Source organism: Bombyx mori, chromosome 8 (genome assembly GCF_030269925.1).
Source record: "Bombyx mori chromosome 8, ASM3026992v2".
Classification (NCBI taxonomy): domain Eukaryota; kingdom Metazoa; phylum Arthropoda; class Insecta; order Lepidoptera; family Bombycidae; genus Bombyx; species Bombyx mori.
The window spans coordinates 13,041,720-13,060,239 of NC_085114.1; the positions used below are offsets into that span (position 1 = coordinate 13,041,720).

General features: G+C 35.3%; 1 protein-coding gene across 1 annotated transcript; it reads right to left on the reverse strand.

The window, feature by feature from the left end:
- Positions 1–6,227: 6,227 nt before the first annotated feature.
- LOC105841759 (GATA zinc finger domain-containing protein 14) lies at positions 6,228–17,819 on the reverse strand. Its single transcript, XM_012691188.4, has 3 exons — positions 16,741–17,819; positions 14,841–16,377; positions 6,228–14,751 (listed from the first exon to the last, which is right to left on the reverse strand). Exons 1-3 carry the CDS (start codon positions 16,941–16,943, stop codon positions 14,425–14,427), a joined length of 2,067 nt encoding a protein of 688 aa, XP_012546642.2. The 5' UTR covers positions 16,944–17,819; the 3' UTR covers positions 6,228–14,424.
- Between the last annotated feature and the right edge of the window lie 701 nt (positions 17,820–18,520).

Consider the following 18,520-nt stretch of genomic DNA (forward strand, 5'->3'; position numbering starts at 1 on the left):
TTGGCAGAGTTGCAACTTTATGCACATGTTCAAAGCATCAAATGATAGTAGACTAGACAAGGTGTAAGAAAAATAAAGTTTCAAAGCGGGACCTCACGGTACTTAGCAGGAATTTAATTTAATGTGACCCGCTCCATACAAAAAAATCACAAAACACATTTTCCTGACCAAACTATAAAGTTTTTGTAATTTTTGCCCAAAACAATTATTATTGAGATTAACGAGCTCTATCTATCTACGTAAAAAATTTTGTTAAAAAACAAAGTTGGTCCCTAAGTCACTCAAATCATAGTATCGACCCACTGTGCGATGGTCAGTCGCATCACGAAGGCTATTGTTTCTCTGAAGCGTTGAGACGTGAACAATAATTGAATATTATTTTGTTGAATATTATATAAATATTTTGTTTTAAATATTCTGGTTTAGTTTGTAGTATTAACGACAATAATATTTAAAACTTGATATTATTTTCTTTTAAATGAAAAGATACGTAATTTAATTTAATAAATGATTATCTTTAATAACTTATTTGATTTTTACACATTATTTAACAACAAATCATAAAGTTCTTCGGTCCTCGTTCTCGTCGAAACAATTGCTTGCGACGAAGGGCTCGGCAAGTAAATTAACAGACACAGCCCACTGAGTTTCTCGCCGGATCTTCTCAGTGGGTCGCGTTTCCGATCCGGTGGTAGATTCTGCGAGGCACTGCTCTTCCTAGGGCTAGTATTAGCAACGTCGTCAAGTTTGAGCCCTGTGAGCTCACCTACTTATTAGGGTTACGCTGAAATGGCCTCTCCAGGCCATCAGCTTAGGTAGGAAAAAAAACTAACCAAGGCCTTCATTATTTTTAGTTTTAAATACAAAAAAGGGCAATGGGAGGTCTTATCGTATTTTTGTATAGGTATACCAATTTAAAATTTTACCCTAACACAAATTAAAAAGATTGACAACTAATTGTAGATATCAATAATGCTCCTTAATCAGTTTAAGCGTTACGTAGCGGCCTCACAAAATTTTTTTAGTTAAGCAATTTCTCGACAGGTTTCTGTTTTCACATCCTGTACATGGCATTCTTGTGCACTTATCGAACCGGACCGCTTAGAGCTCCCTTTAGTTGGTCCGCCCATCGTAACTGTAATCTGCGGCGCGGTCTTGTACCCTCAATCATGACTTGCATCACAAAGTCACCCTGTCGCGACACATGTCCGAAGAAAGTGTCAACGAGTCCACAAGAAAGGTACGCGCAGAATGTCTATGTCTTGTGAAGTACACTACCAGTAGAATTGATGACCACGATCACTCCGTCAAGAGTGCAAACGACTGTGAAGAAAAAATATGCCATTCAACATAACGAAACAAGTATAGGGTAGTAGGCAGCGGCTCGGCTCTGCTCCTGGCATTGCTGAAGTCCGTGGGCGACGGTAACCACTTACCACCAGGTGGGCCGTCTGCCTACAAAGACAATAAAAAATAAATAAAAAAAAACCCGAATAAAAGCATCCGTGGACCGGTTGTGTCCGAGGGAAGTCGCCTGTTAATACGATTATTGAAACATTCAATAATCATTCGTGCGGCTTTCATGTAATTTCTCTGTCAGCGACAATATACCAGGTACGAAACATCAGTTAATAGGACTAGCGTTGAAACAGTGACGATAAATTTATATCGATAAGTGGACATCACACGTGTAGTTTTTAAATTTGTCTCAGTTACACTTTCACATATTTTATTTTTATCATGGACGGATGGACGCATTTGCGGAGACCATAGACGTCGAAACATAAATCCGCCACTCGCGTTGAGACATGAGGCTTGAGTCTCAGTTGTACAATATAACGGCTGTTCCACGCTTCAAACCGAAATGCATTATTAATTCGTGGCAGAAATAAGCAGAGTGATGATACCTGCTACCAAAACTCCCGAACGCCAATAAAATATTTTTAAATAAACCACCATGTTACATTTGATAATGAATTTCTTCTTTTGGTGAGTCAGTCAAATATTATCAGGATTTTCCGCTAAATGTCTGGCTTGCCATCTGACGACAATCTGCGGCAAAATAAAGCTGATATTACGAAAAACAAATCGAAACCTAATTAAAGATTATATTGAAAACTTTGAAAAAGCTCAAGAGGATTTTGCGATTTTTTTTTGGAACGAAGTTCCTTATCGCCCGTTGTGAAAGGGGGCTAGACGGAAAAAATTCTTATGAAAAGTTGTCACGACACTTTTTAGATCCGTCATTCTGACCAATCAACGTGTAGGCGCTTATCGCGTGACATTGCTCGTATCCGATTGGTCCACGTAATGAGTACAGTTTCTCGAGATAGCGTTTCAACAATAGTAATTTAGTTCATAGTATTGTTTATTTCTTCTTCATAATGCCGTAATTTATTATTATAACTTAAAAAAAAATTACAATTCCTTCACTAATTAATCGAAAGGAACTTCGTTCCATCCGTGTACCCCTTGACACCTCTGAAGTTTTTTTTTTTAAAATGTGCGACGTGAAATTTTTATTCATAGTCCGACATTAAAGTTTGGACATATCAACAACATACGTAGATTCATAAATACAGCGAGCCCCGGGCGAGGATGCACCTCACGGTTACCATGGCAACCCCAGGGTCGCTAGCTGGCTCGGTCTTTGTGATGCAACTCTATAGCAAAATTAATTTTAAGTACTCTGCGAACCTTTTACAATTTATCAATTTTATTCCATTCAATAAAGGTTTTCTGCTTTCTCTTATATCTATTTGTTCACGGGTTTCATAGTGTGGACCGGGATAAAGAAAAGCCTTTTGCGTTGAATATTTTTGTGATTTATTTGTTTGGGAATTATTAGACACAAAGAGATCTGCGATATGCGAGTCCGACAAAATGTGATTTTGTGTTATTCGAGAACAGGAAAGATTTTAGGCGCTTAACTACCTACGTGAGATTATATTATTTTCTCAGAACAATTAAGAGCCAATTAGAATTGCTACAAATAATTATTGTGCGCTTGAAATAAGATGAATTATAAATAATCAGAGAGTATTATGACTTTTTTTTTATTGCGTAGATGGGTGGACGAGCTCACACACCCCAGCTGGCGTTAAGTGGATACTGGAGCCCATAGACATCTACAATGTAAATGCGCCACCCAACTTGAGATATAAGCTTTAAGGTCTCAAGTATAGTTACAACGGCTGCCCCAGCCTTCAAACCGAAACGCATTACTGCTTCACGGCAGAAATGGGCAGGGCGGTGGTACCTACCCACGCGGACTCACAAGAGGTCCTACCACCCGCGAAACAAGAGATCCGACCACCAGTGAATTATTAGTTGATTATAAATTCTACATAAGATTTCTTGATTTTGTTTGTTATCCTTATCACTGCCCTCTACGTTGAGTATCTATGCTTTTTTTCCTACCTAAGATTAGAGGGCTATGTCAGCTTAACCGAGCGAGAGTCTATGCTTCGTAAATTCTTTTATTATTCTGTTTTGTTATTTTGTGTTCAAAACTAAATGAGATCTGCCTTAAGTTAGACAGAGATTAACTACAGATACTTGAGTACTTGATACTACAAGTTCTAATTGTGTTGAAATAACTACTCTCTTACCAAATCGATTGGTTTGCTTTGCGAGAGCTCGGGAGTAGGTACGGTGGAATCAATACATCGATATTCTTCATCAGTAGAACTGATGAAGTTATAGGGTTGGTTGAGAAAATACGAATATAACTACGGATTTTTTTAACATTGATTGATGAACATTTCAAAAATCGCCCAGTGTTATTAAGGGTGTTCAATAAAAAGATGTTGATGAATATGACGCAATTAAATTTTATTATAATTATGTATTTTATTTTTCGACGTAGTTACCTTCAAATGTATACTTTGACTTTATAATCTGACGAAGCGTGTTGCGGATAATAATATGTACATTTATTTAGGTTATTAGACTACCTTGCATTTTGATTCAATAAATTCCTTATCTTGATACTTTGTACCTATATCTGTTTGACTTTGTATACCTTTTTTCTAGGCCTAAAATTAACTTTAAAAAAAATCTTCCTAATTCCTTTAAAAATCTTGTACCGCGTGACTACTGTTTCATCATCTTAAAATTCATGGCCCTTGAGATGTTGCTATAACCGCGCAAATAGGTAGAAATCACTAGGAGCTAAGTCCGATCAATTTAGAGGACATTCCATCAATTCAAATCTAGCTTCTTGAACCAAAATTTGGACTTGTATGCAGTGGCGTTATCTTGCTGAATCAAAACAACTTTAGCGGGCATGCAACGCTGTTGCTCGTGTATCTCCTCAAGAATCTTTGTTATTTTTCCTGCGTACAAAGTCCCAAATAGTGGCTCCATGATTAAGGTATTCGAGCATTACCACTCCTTGGCAGGCCAAGAAAAAACAGCTCATAATCTTACCGGCGGATGGAATCGCCTTAAATTTCTTCGGAGTTGGAAAAGACGCCCTCTTCCAAGTCATGGACTATTTTTTCGTTTTCAAGTTATAATAATGAAGCCATGTTTCGTGAATAGTCATTAATCGAGCCAAAAAACGGTTAAGATCTTGCTGTAAATTTTTTTTATATCTAAGAGATTCGGCCACCGGCTCGAAAAGAAAAAGGTTTGCCATACTTATAAACGTATTTTTTTAGTTTTTAAGCTACGTTTATATGTGAGGTTCTCGGCCGACAAACACGACGTTGGTATTATACAGAGTTTGGGTGTGTTGAATATTATGGACACTTCTTATAGGCATTCATTTATTCTGGTATGTTAAAACAGTAACAGGACGATCCGCCAAGACAATGTTTTCAACTATTTTAATCATTTGTTCAGTCACTATCGATGTAGGGCGTCCCGTGCGGGGGTCGTCGTTAATAGAAGTTTTTTTGCGCTTGAACTCAACACACCAACGCTCAACTTCTCAAATCTTGCTTTACCAGTTCCGTAGTCAAAATACCCGCACAAACTAGCAATAGCCGTATAATAATAAACAAAATAGCAATAGCCGTGCAAATTTCAATTTTATTCCCTTCTGAGAACATGTTCCGACATGACGCAAACAAATTACTTCTATTTTTAAAAAACAAAAGACAATTGATTGCCTTTTTTATTATATAGTTTATGTCTCAGCTATGCCTGCCAGTATTTTTTTCATTCCAAAGAAAATTGTATCGCATTTTCACTATTTATTGAACACCCCTCGTAAGTATTAACCGGAGCCCAGACACCCAAAGATAGCTTGTCCTGTACTATCACACCCTTCATAGGGGTACGCGTGACCGCTTCGCCGCAAATTTGTATGACTTATGGAATATTTAGACAGTGTAAACCCCGTAACGCAATTATAATAGGTCGTCTCTATCATGGAGAAAGATCTCTGCAATATCGAGACTTTGTTTTGATAGGTAGTTTTTGTTTTTTCTTTGTTCGGTGTTCAAATACATCCAAATCAAGTGACAATGAAATTACTTAATAATAGGGCCCGGTCGCAAACCCCAAATAAATCCAAATCGAGTGACGATAAAATTACATAGTAATGGCAAATTAGTGAAGACATGACGGCTGACGGCATGATGTTCACGTTGATAGTTTTCCACCAATTAGTTTACATTTAAGACGCGTCTGACATCGATGCTTCGGCAATCTTCGGACGCGCTCTGCGACGGTTAGAACATGTGGGTAAGTTAAGGAATAGGAAATAGTCGTTGCAAATTGTTTTGGGGAAATCCAATTATACAAATATTTTCTGGTGGTAGGACCTCTTTTGTGAGTCCGCACGGGTAGGTACCACCACCCTGACTATTTCTGCCGTGAAACAGTAATGCGTTTCGGTTTGAAGGGCGGGGCAGCCGTTGTAACTATACTGAGACCTTAGAACTTATATCTCAAGGTAGGTGGCGCATTTACGTTGTAGATGTCTATGGGCTCCAGTAACCACAACACCAGGATGGCTGTGAGCTCGTCCATCCACTTAAGCAATAAAAAAAAAACAAATACAATATAATATATCGAACATCACCTGTGAATTTGGTACTTGTATTGTATATTTGAATGTATGCCGGTAGGAAGATCCTATCTCTGATGCACCATAGATCTATGCCAATCTATGGATATGATGGATATTGCCTTAAGACTTACATGTTTCCCATTTCGAGCCATTAAAACACGAACACTGATTTTTGTACAAAAATAGGTCAACATTGAAAAACGAATTTTTGACACAACATTTATTATGACACCGATTATATTGTAACACCAACGAAATAAATACTTATCAATAGTTAAATGTAAAATTGGGTTGAATTCGAAAACTAGACATTTTATAGAGATTTTGCTACAGTAAAATAATATGGTAAAATTCAATACGTGATTTCTCAAATACACGAAATCCCTGTAATTTTTTTTAATAACTGTAATAAATAATATATAACAAACAGGATACGTGAGGGAACCCTTCTCGAAGTCGAAGAAGAAGAGCATTAAGTGGTAGTTGATCATTGTGAGGCAACGTCAAAAATAGCGAGTAAAATATAATTTACTCTTCGATGAAATAGAAATTTTATGCAGAGAGTTTGCTAAAAATAGCTCAAACGCCGCCGAAGGAAGACGAATAGCTCAAGGCTTCGCGAGTGCATTTATCACCGGATCGAAATCATGACCTAGTAAGAAACTCAGCGGACTAATACTATATGATCTTTAAACGATAAGTTAACATTTATATGCATAAAATGTAAGCTTAGCTTAGCGTAACTTATTACTGGTGGTAGGACCTCTTGTGAGTCCGTGCGGGTAGGTACCACCGCCCTGCCTATTTATGCCGTGAAGCAGTAGTGCGTTTCAGTTTGAAGGGTGGGGCGGCGGTTGTAACTATAATGAGACCTTAGAACTTATATCTCAAGGTGGGTGGCGCATTTACGTTGTAGATGTCTATGGACTCCAGTGACCACTTAACACCAGGTGGGCTGTGAGCTCGTCCACTGATCAAAACAATAAAAAAAATTAACTTTGCAATACTATTCATATTTTTTTCCTCTTAAGGTCAAGGTTATTACATTCCAATTTAGTATAATAATTTATACTAAATTAGATTATAATAATTAGGTCGAAAAAGTCGTAAACGGAAAGGTTTTCATTTACAAAAATCTTCACCTTCATACTTCGCGAATTGTTTTATTACAATCAAACGTCATTTGTCTGATCACAGTACATTAAAAATATAATTGATTTAATCTGCTATTAGTAAACACACATGCAATGGAGTAATTGCAATTACCCCGCCTGTTATGCACAATGTTGTCCTTAGTTTTTAAATGAATACAACATTCATAAAACCACTTCAACTTCGTGTGTCGTTCCCTTGCATCCTGTATTTGTTATAAATACATTAAAAAACAACCTAAACACTGTTTAATTTAATTATAAATTATAAAAGTAACAACAAAAAACTCACGTATTTCCATGAATTACAGACTACCTTAAAAATACGAAGTACATAATAAATTGAATATATATTCCACAGACTAGATATAGACTAGGTATACTCGTTAAAATACTCGTTAAAAATGACACAATAAACAGGTTCACAGACATGTAAATATTAATTTTAGTGACTACACATTTAGTAAAAGACTTAATTCAAAAAAGATATTATACTTACTGCACAGACAAAATATGTCTCATATGTAACACATTAAATATAATTTCCAATTACTTACTTAAATTAATGATCAAAGGTTTTATATACTTAGAAAGAATATCAAAATAAACATGGACACTTCAAATACTGATAAAGTACATACATGAGAATCGTAATTTTGTCTCGGTCGGACAAACAAAATTTGAATTAAAAACTTCAGAGGTGTCAAGGGACACCCGGATGGAACGAAGTTCCTTTCGATTAATTAGTGAAGGAATTGTAATTTTTTTTTAAAGTTATAATAATAAATTACGGCATTATGAAGAAGAAAAAAACAATACTATGAACTAAATTACTATTGTTGAAACGCTATCTCGACTAACTACTCATTACGCGGACCAATCGGATACGAACAATGTCACGCGATAAGCGCCTACACGTTGATTGGTCAGAATGACGGATCTAAAAAGTGTCGTGACAACTTTTCGTAAGAATTTTTTCCGTCTAGCCCCCTTTCACAACGCGCGATAAGGAACTTCGTTCCAATAATTATTACTCAAAATATGTATTATTATTGTAACACTGTTTATAGGATTCACCAAGAAAGAACCCAAAATTATAAACGTTTCAAAACACTAAAATATTTAGGAAAAAAATATCTACCTTATTCTGATATATTTGTACGCGCAATGAAAAACATTTATTACCACATTTATTACCACACAAAGAGTCAGCAAGCGAAAATTACTCGATAGATGCCCGTTTCTTTTTCGTGATTAAACCTATTCCAGTTAAATTCCCATTTCGGTTTTTACTTGAATACGCATGTAAAGAAAAACCTTCATAGTCTAAAACTCTGTAGTTTTCTAAAAAGGATTTTTCTTATATGTCATTAAGTGAAGTTTGACATTCAGTAAAAAGAAAGTTTAGTTTGTTTAAAAATACAAATTTTATTACATTAAGGGCTTTTTAATTTTGTTTTCTCATTATACACATAACAGAAAAAGCAATTAAGTCTTTTATTGTTTATTTATTCTGGAGTACCCAATATCATTATACGCATATCAGCTGTATTGTTAGATCTTTAAGTTGTTTTACCTGTTCTTCTAAGTCGGATTCGGTGTTTTCTGTTCAAGCACAACATTACGCAGGCACACAAGCACAGACACAACCACTGTCTAAAGACATGCACACATTCCAAATACTCGCTACCGGAGAATACAAATCAATATTGCATTCCATTTATACATTACCTTTGACCATTTTAATTATGTGCTTACCACAACCTATAGCAGTCCGATTTTCATTCCATCTAAACGTCAATAAGACAGCACCCTCATTCTTTAAGCCTTAGTGTTGTAACTCTAACCCTACCTCTCTATTTTATCTTAATCTCTGACGCGAGAGTCAGAGAAAAAAAAATCCGACTCCATCAATTTGTTTTCATACCTTCAGGTAATTATGATTTAGACAATACAGACTTAGAAATTGCCACTAGCACCTATTCAATGAATGAAGCGAACAAGAACCAATCGAAAATGAAAATCAAAAGTGAAAAGCTTTTGCTTGCTTCTCGTCCGTTTTTAACTTGAAACTAACTTAGGCCTGTCAAAATTAATGTTCTTAACAATAGCATGTAAGCCTTGCGCACGCGCAATACAGCGGTCTACCGCTTATAACTAATTATTGTTTAACACAGACATCGAATACAACATTAAATACATTAAGCACACACTACGAACTATGAAATATTTTTATGAGATCATTTCTGATACTAGAATCAATAACAAGCTACGCCTACTTTTAACGCACAGTCAATTAAAATCCTTATATGTCACGTCCTCAATCTGCAACTTGATCTAGCCAGTATTTACGATATCATCGCGAAGTAACCACATACATTTCAGATAATCTTCATAATTTACAACACAAAATATCCTGACGTAAATCGACATTTGATTTTTAGGCAAAAAGAACGCATTGACGTAAGGAATAGAGTATCATATCAACTGCCTTGCAATTGAAGCATGAAATCCAAATCCCTTCGCCCGTAAGTATTTTTAAAACCACATCCTTTTGCGACCATTAGATACTTCTTAGCGTTAATCAATTTAGTTGCTTGATACAGAATTGTTCTCATGTAATTGAATTGAGAAATTTAAACTTTAAACACAGATCATTTTAATATTAAAGATACAAACCTATTGATAGTTCCACATAACGACGAACACAAAATCAAACTGATTGTATTATTGATCTTTACAGTCCGAAATCGCGATCAATCGTATTATTACTTCCATTAAATGAACTTGCTTTTAAGTCGTTTTCCCAAAACTGTGACACCATAACTAATCCAACTACTTTAATGAAGATTAAAGATCCCTATAAAAGTGTTTTACACGTTCAAAGGTTTATTAATTGTTAACACGCAAAGCCTTTTGATTATATTTATATGACTTGCCTGACAACAATTTAAAATAGCTCTTTTTTTTTTCAAAGATTATTTCACTGAGAGGACCGATACTTTGGTATATATCCCATAGGTATGTGACGGCGTCAAATCCCAAAATATTAGTACAGATACATTATGTAAATTTGAAACTACATAATGTACACCGAATAAAATGTATGGTTACATTAAGCCCATTAAAATCCCCTTAGGTTATCAAGGTCGAAAGCTCACAGCGAGATAATTGTGGCTAATAACTAACACAGGGATAAAAGTTGTCCCATAATAAAAAGGGACAGATAACCAGGTTTTAGTCCGTAGGTTACTGAGACACTTTCTCAGTGGAGTCGGGCATGCCCATTGGCCCGGGCCCTTGGGTATCCACGAAGATTTCCTCCCGCCCACGCGAAAAAAAAAAGCCATATACTTGTAATACGTTCGAAATATGATCGAGTTTGTCGATATATATATAATATACATATATGTACCAATAGATACATTTGTCAATCGACCTCACACTTCGACTTTTAAACTCCAACCCCCATACCAATAACACAAGTCCAAGTAAGAAGAAAAAAACAAATATAATGCATCGGATACACTTAATAAAAACGCAAATTAGACTTTGTCTTTCCTCCACTCAAAAACGAGCCATGTTTCTAACACCCTTCTTCGTGTTTTTCTATGAAAAGAATCACATTAAAAATCTCGTATTATAACGAGCAAGTTCGATACATTGACGTCAGAGTTCCTTCCATCGTCACGCCAAAGGCTTCTTCCGATCACAAAAAGAACTGTTTGAAACATTCATACACTTTTCTATTATCAACTTCACAACAATCGTCACTAATCAAATAGAGCAAAATACGATATTCTAACACATTTTGTACTAAATTTGATCCGCTAATATTTGAAGTTTAAAGTACATATGTAGATAAAAGTATTTCACATCGATTCTCGGAAAAGAAATCGTTATTAGTTACTTTATTGTTAATTATTTATTATTATTATTAAGTCGTCATTTGACAAACGCGTTACGCTTATCAAGTGACTTATTTAATTGCTGACAAGATATGCACATTTCTAGTATCGGATAATTGCTGACGAAAAAAAAATTAAAATCCTAAACAAAAATCATTGATAGCTGTTTATATGAAAACATACTAAAGGCTAATTTTATGAAAAAACGCTACTACTACCAATCTAAATGACGAAAACGTCCTAAGGACTGGAACCCACCAAAAAGTTACGTGGGAGCAACGCGCGTCCGCGCTGGTGGATTCCGAAACGAGACCATTTCAGTAAATTTAAAATTTTTTGCTGAAAATGGTCTCTTTAGCGTATTTTAAAGCTTTTCCCCAGTCATTTCGCAATTCGCATTGCTTCTTCACTTACAATCTAAAAATAAAACGCTCGGCTTAAGCCACCAAACATCCGTGCTTCTCTTGTTTGTCTATTTACATTTTGAAGGGGTATAAGATTGCTTTTTAGCGCATTCCGCGGAAAAATGGGATTGTAAATTTAATATGTTTTATAAACTGTGCACGCAATGTACTAAACAATCAAATGCCAGTAATACTGATAGCAAAAACAATAAATTCATTAAATGTAACACGCCAAGCAAAATTCATTTTAAAAGTTAAATTATTATTGGAATGCAATCGATACGTCAGTGTGCTTAGTGCGAGCTTTTTAACGTTCTCGATAGCGTCAAAGTTAACTCAAATTTATATGGAGTTGGAACAGCGCCCGTAGCGGCAAACGTAAATAAACGTCCCAACTCCATACAAATTGGAGTTAACTTTTACGCTATCGAGAACGTTAAAAAGCTCGCACTAAGCACACAGGTCCAAGGCGGGCCGTCATTTCAGTGCTGTCGTATCTATGTGTATCGCTTACATCAATTGGTCGTGAAAACACTCGCCCAACTGTGCCAACAAACATTATGAACTCCATCCGTTGGTTCCTACTCGTTATGATATGTCACGCTACCAATTAGATTTAATAACACTTAGCAAGTTAACTGCATTCTAGGAATTACCCCTCAGTAGTTACCACTTACGACCAGGTGAACTGTAAGCTCGTCTCCATTAGTTCATGATAAAAGTAATTAATTTTATTTTAGGTTTTCGTTAGTATATCTTTTAGAGATTTTTTTTAATTGCTTCTGTATTTAATTTTTAATACTTTGTGGTCATGCCAAAGAATTAAATATAATTATTGGTATTTCACTAAGCACAGCGTATTTAATTCTTGCCTAAAAACGGTGATCTATTGAAAAATATTTGCTGAAGTGAAAAAAATTCCTGAAAAGACAAGTGGCACTGTTTGAGATTCTTAATCAAGACTAGCGACCCGCCCTCGCTTCGCTTCGGAAACATTAAAACACACATGAAACAAAAAAAATAAAAATAAAAAAATAAATAAAAAAAGTAGCCTATGTTCATCAGGGACAATGTCGGCTTCTAATAGAAAAAGAATTTTTCAAATCGGTCCAGTAGTTTCGGAGCCTATTCGAAACAAACAAACAAACAAATCTTTCCTCTTTATAATATTAGTATAGACTATTATTATACTATATTTAAAACACGTTCGATATGAGGCTCTCTTGACATACGAAAAATAAATGCACTCACCGAAACTTTCCAATTTAAAAAAATATACTTTATATAGAGCCTACAAGATCTTCTTGAAAATGTAGTATATAATATGTGCTAAAAGTACTAAATTTGTATTTTTTTTCTTCTTTTTTTCTTTTGTTTTTTTTTGTTTTTTTTTTTTTTTGTTTTTTTTTTGTTTGTTTTTTATGGTTTTTTTTGTATCTACAGACATTTATAAATCTGAAGTTAAAACAACATCTATCTATAAACTACTTTTTTTTTATTTTTTTTTTATATTTTTTTTTATTCCACTACTGTTATATAGCTAACTCTCTGTCTCTGTCTATCGATTGTGTGTTTTAATATTACACGTCAAGATTCGGTGTGACAATGGCTAAACGTATGGTTTTGTTGTAACCACTCACACACCATATATCGCCCGCCCTTCAATAATATCACAACCAAAGCCTCCTGTGAAGTATTAACGACTATTAACTTTACAAGGTGTCAATTCAGATCAATTTCCCATTAAAATATTATGTTATTATAACGTTTTTTTTTTTCTTTTTCAAAGTTGTGAAAGTCTACTAACTACCCATGTATTTACTACTTATTTATAATGAACTTTTAGGCACAGATATCAATGTTGCAAAGTTTTCGAAAAAAATTTAATCGAATTCTGTTGAATCTAATAAAATTCACTTAATAAAATTGCCATGACCGCGATCACGTAAGATCCTTACGCGGAAGTGGCATTTGATTGGTCACATTTTCAGAAAGCCCGATACCCACCTATCAAAGAGAGCACTGACCTGGAAAGTGTCTGGCAAGAGGAAGAGAGGCCCCAGAACAACTTGGCGTCGCTCGGTGGAGCAGGAGCTACGGGTCTTGGGCATGACGTGGGAGGAGCTAGAACAGACTGCCCAAGACCGATGTAAATGGAAAAATTTGATTCGAGCCCTACACCCCAGCAGAGGGTAATAGGAAGGAATGATGATGATGATGATGCCGTGACCGCGAAATTTTAAAATATTCGAATTGTTAGAAATAATAAAATGAACACACGCAAGATCAAACGGTTAAAGTTTGTTTTAATTATAAATCTATTGAACGTTGATTTTTAAAAATTGACTTTGAGTTTAAAATTATGTTTTGAGAATTTTAACTTTCTTTTAATCTGTTTTGTACCAATATCTTCATAAGTATCAACAGCTTTTTTTTAATGTAAATCGGGTTCCAAAAATATTTGCAGAATATTTTTTCTTTCTTAATTTGAACTTCACTCATTTTAAACGTCCTTAGATTTTCTAGTTAGTAAATTCATTTATATATTTTTTATAGTACTTCTTTAAATGAACACTGTTATAATTTACATACAATAACACGTTTTTTTATTAGAATATCATACTTTGCTCATTTCTACTAGACGTTAACATTCGAGTAACATTACAATACTCAACACTGACAACTTAGTAGAGTGACGTCATAATTAGTTACAAAGCGTCACGACACTAAATGTAAAAACGAAAAAGTTAAATACAGGTTATAGAATTAGTGCCAGATTTTTGCCCCTCAGTCCGTTATTTACACGTACATTTTTGGACGGCCAGTGAAGGCAAGCCAAAGGTTTCAATGATCCTAATCAGGGTTCACGTGAGCACCAACAACAACAACACATTATCTGCTCTCTCCTCTAACTCAAATATATTTTATGGAAACTCAAACTATTGTACATTGCTTGTATTATTGCAAGCATAATTATCCATCTGATTATAGAAACCCATTGCATTTTGTGACGAATTAAACCTCGGATCGACTGAGTTTTGGTGTCTTATCATGTGTGAATACGATGATTCTGTCACCGCCGTAACATTATTGTATTGATTATAACGGTCGGAGTAATTACCCATGTGAGGCATTGCGTTATTGCACGGATTGAAGCTTTGACGAGGGCGACCCTGGCCGCCGTATCGGAGAGAAGGATTGTTATTGTTGGAGTTATAAACTTCTTGCGAACTTCTTCTACCGGATCCTTGTTTCTGTTGTGAATTCTACAAACAAAACAGAACACTATAATCACCTGATTAAAAATTCATCATATTTGGTAAAATTGACAAAATCATTATGGTTGTTTGTTTACCTGGTAAGAGTAATCCATTGAGCCCTGCGTGTTGTAATATGGCCGATTAACCGATTCAGTTTGATTCTGCGGTAGCTGGAAATTGTTCTGGTTTTGCGGAAGTGGTTGCGATGAATTAATTTGAATATTTTGTGCAGGAATAGCGGGGAAATTAGTAATCGCACTTGCAAAATTTTTCTGCGGCATGACTGCCTGAATATGTGGCATTGCGAAAGGAGTCTGACGTGGTGCAACGATCTGAGATGGTTGTTGTACGGTATTGGTGTTTTGATTTGTTTGCTGCGAGTAATTATATTGTTGGTTGGGTCGACAAATCATTGAATGCACGTCTTGTGAGGGGCAGTGTGGCTGGGAGACGCTCTTGACCTGAGCTTGTAGAGCAGGTTCGTTTGTCTGCGTACTAACAGAAGATGAATAGCCACCATCGTTTACTGATGTCGTAAGTTGGAAATTCGGGGGGTTTAGAATTGTTCTTATATCAATATTTGGAACAGTCTCTGTTGATTTATTTGCAACAAGCGGCTGCTGACGGGTTTTATTTTTTGACTCCAAATACTCCTGAAGGCATACTTTTAATAGCTCTATAAGTTTCAGTACATCGACTCCTGCTAAATTAAGTTTTTGCAGAATGATTTCTGTCGGCATACTCTCTACTTCGTTCGCTACTATTATGTGACCCTTTGTTAAAATTTTCAGTAAAAGCCCGATAAAGCTTTTGTTTGCTTCGCTCTGATCTTCTAAGATTTTCAATACATTAGGATCAATGTTAGGTGTACCGCCGTCATCATCATCGTCCAGTAAATCAATGGTTTCTGAAATATCTTCATAGTTTCTTTGAATTTTAGAGTTATTATTGACATCACTATCTTTGTTGGCCAATAACGAAGATAAACTTGATATCGTTATATTGCTGGCCCTTAGAGATGCGATAAAGTTTCTCTCTTCATCATTTACAATAATATTGTCATCGGTGATGGTTTCAGCATCTTTGGTTTTCATTAAATTAAGTGCGTTAACACTTAAATTTTCATTAGCACTTTTCCCTGCCGATAAATTAATGGCATCATTTTGTAAAACAGTACAATTTAAAGGCAGTTCGTTAGACTTTTTCGGGTCTTCAAATTTAGTTTGCGTGATTCTAACATTTGGATTTATTTTGTATTTTTCTCTCAGTGCTACTACTACTGGATTATGTGGCAGTTTAAATTTGGGTTGTTCATAAGGTATGCAAAATTTTGGTAAGCCGGCGTCGTTGATTTTGGTATTTTCTAGTGCTATTTCTTTATTGGTGTTCATAAGATGTGGATATTTACTGCCAACGATTGTACTTGTGCGATAAATATTGTCGAAATGTTCATCATCATTTTGTGGATTTTCTATGATAGCATAATCCGTGTTTGGTTTATTCGGTTTTTTGGTTCGCTGTTTCTTAGCTTTCGGTAGTTCATAATCGGGATCATTGTCTATGTATGGAAGGGATTTCCCTTTAAGTCCTCTAGACATCTTTTTCTTTTTATTCTCCAAGTACTTTTCGTATCTACAACAAGAACATAAATATCCAAATCTCTGTATTGAAAATAATAGACTTAATTTAAAAGCTAATTTTTGCTACCCGAATTCATCATCTCGAAGGACTAACATTTTATACTTAGTATAATGTAGCATTACTTTGATTTTCGCGGGTCGTAAATGTGATTAAAACTACTTTTACTTAAGTGTTAAGTTTATTTAGGTAATTTAAAGTGTACTTTTTAGTATTAGTAGTAATAGGCAGCTACTTAGTTGTGCCTCCGGTAATTCCAGTGTGCATAAGCAATGGAAATCAATTCTTAAAAGGGACATATGTATACTTGAACAACTTATAGCAAATGCAGCAAATATTTTAGTAAAATGTACTTACATTTCTATAGGAAGCGAAACAGGCAAAGACTGTTTTTCGCTGTTTTTCTCTTGAGGTAACGAATTTACATTAACATTTAGGTTATCGTTTTTACTTGATTGTTCGGTGGCATTCAGCCGTTTCGACGATCTTAAATTTTTTCGGCAACCTAATACTTTAGTATCACTTTCAATCTTTTCTCCACTTCTCTTTCGTTTCATCATTAAACGAAAAAAAAACAAAATAATACTATCTCTATTTAAATTTACAGAAGCAAATTGAATAAAATTTCTTACAGAGCGCCTGGATGAAGATTTTAAACTTTTATGCGGAGTGAGGTCGCGATCGCTCTGTCTCTGGACGACACGAGAATGTACTGCCTTTGTGAGAGGTCCGGAGCGACTGCCGAGTATCTTTTGACTCGTGTTGTTCTCAGAGAGGCCGGCCCTAACCGCTATCAAACTATCCGACCAATCTGAGAGCAATGCGCGCGCCGCCACCCTTTTCCAACTTTGAATTCACCTGGAATTACCAGGAACCCTACCGAACTAGTTTGCGTAGCTGTATATGCACTGTAGTAATTCACTATATGCAATATTACCAATCGATTGAGCCTCCTGCTGCACTGTGCCTAGAATTCTGGGAAGGGCGTCACAAATTTTTCAATACGGCAGTCAGGCTTTTTTTCGTTTTTGAGCTTAAATCTAATTTCTTATCAGAATAGCGATCTACTGCAATCAGTATTTTAACACTTATAACATATTTAAGATATATAGGAATATGATTTTATGATATGATAATATGATTTTTATAATTCATTCTCAAAGCTACACAATGATTTTCTTGTTAAACTCGTCCAATACAAAAAGCTTCGGGGGATTTCGATCTATTTTTGGAACACGGTAGGTACTCAAATATTAGTACAAGCACTTGCGTAGCAGAGGTTTAATACATTTACAATTGGATTAGTGCAATTATTGAAGTCACCAAAAAACAACTGTGAAAAACCAATCCAAAATCTAAACCTAGAAAAAAGTATGATTCTCGAAAATTGTAATAAAAAAAACGGAATTTATTTACGAAATGTACTTTTAAGATGAATTTTAGAATTAAAAATTATAAAAACAAATAAGGTTGCTTACTATATCTGTCCTGCTCTGAACGACACAACACCCCTGTTTGGCTTCGTGAAACCGACTGAAGCTGAAGACTGATCTAATGAAAGCGCTGAAACAATCTATGTACGGGTTTCGAACATAACGGATCTAGCTGCAGGATGTGTACGATGCAGTTTATGCCGAGTTTACATTACGAAATTAGTGTCATGCATGTTGAGCTCAGTTTCACGAAAGTAGTTTCGATATATGCGAAAGTAGTTTCGTTAAAAAATTAGTGTCGCGAAACCAACAGTATCGCAGTAACCATGGCGCCTTCAGCATCAAAGCTATAATTTGCTATATTCAATGTAGCTAAAGAAATGCTTATATACCTATAAACTTAAAAAAAGACTATCAAGAAAAAAAAAGGTGGTAGATTCGAGGATGGTCAACAAGAAGGCATTTAGGTGTAATGAAGTTAGTCTCTGAATTAGCAGATGAAGATCCTGAGAGTTATAAAAACTATTTTCGAATGAGTGAAGATAATTTTGATTTTTTACTATAGGTGTTTCGGGACCCTTGTCATTGATATTCATTAATAAGATCTATATTTTTTTCTGTACTCCATCATTGGTTTGCCATTTTCAACGCTTGAAGCGCGTCCGAACTAACAATACACACGTCCGCACAGCGCAAGCCCTTTT

Excerpts from the sequence above, each read along its gene's own strand:
- LOC105841759 (XM_012691188.4), bottom strand. The coding sequence starts at position 16,943 with ATGATGAAACGAAAGAGAAGTGGAGAAAAGATTGAAAGTGATACTAAA. Across the intron at positions 16,378-16,740 it reads GTTTCGCTTCCTATAGAAAT|ATACGAAAAGTACTTGGAGA; the intron begins GTAAGTACATTT and ends TTCTTGTTGTAG. Across the intron at positions 14,752-14,840 it reads CAATGGATTACTCTTACCAG|AATTCACAACAGAAACAAGG; the intron begins GTAAACAAACAA and ends TTTTGTTTGTAG.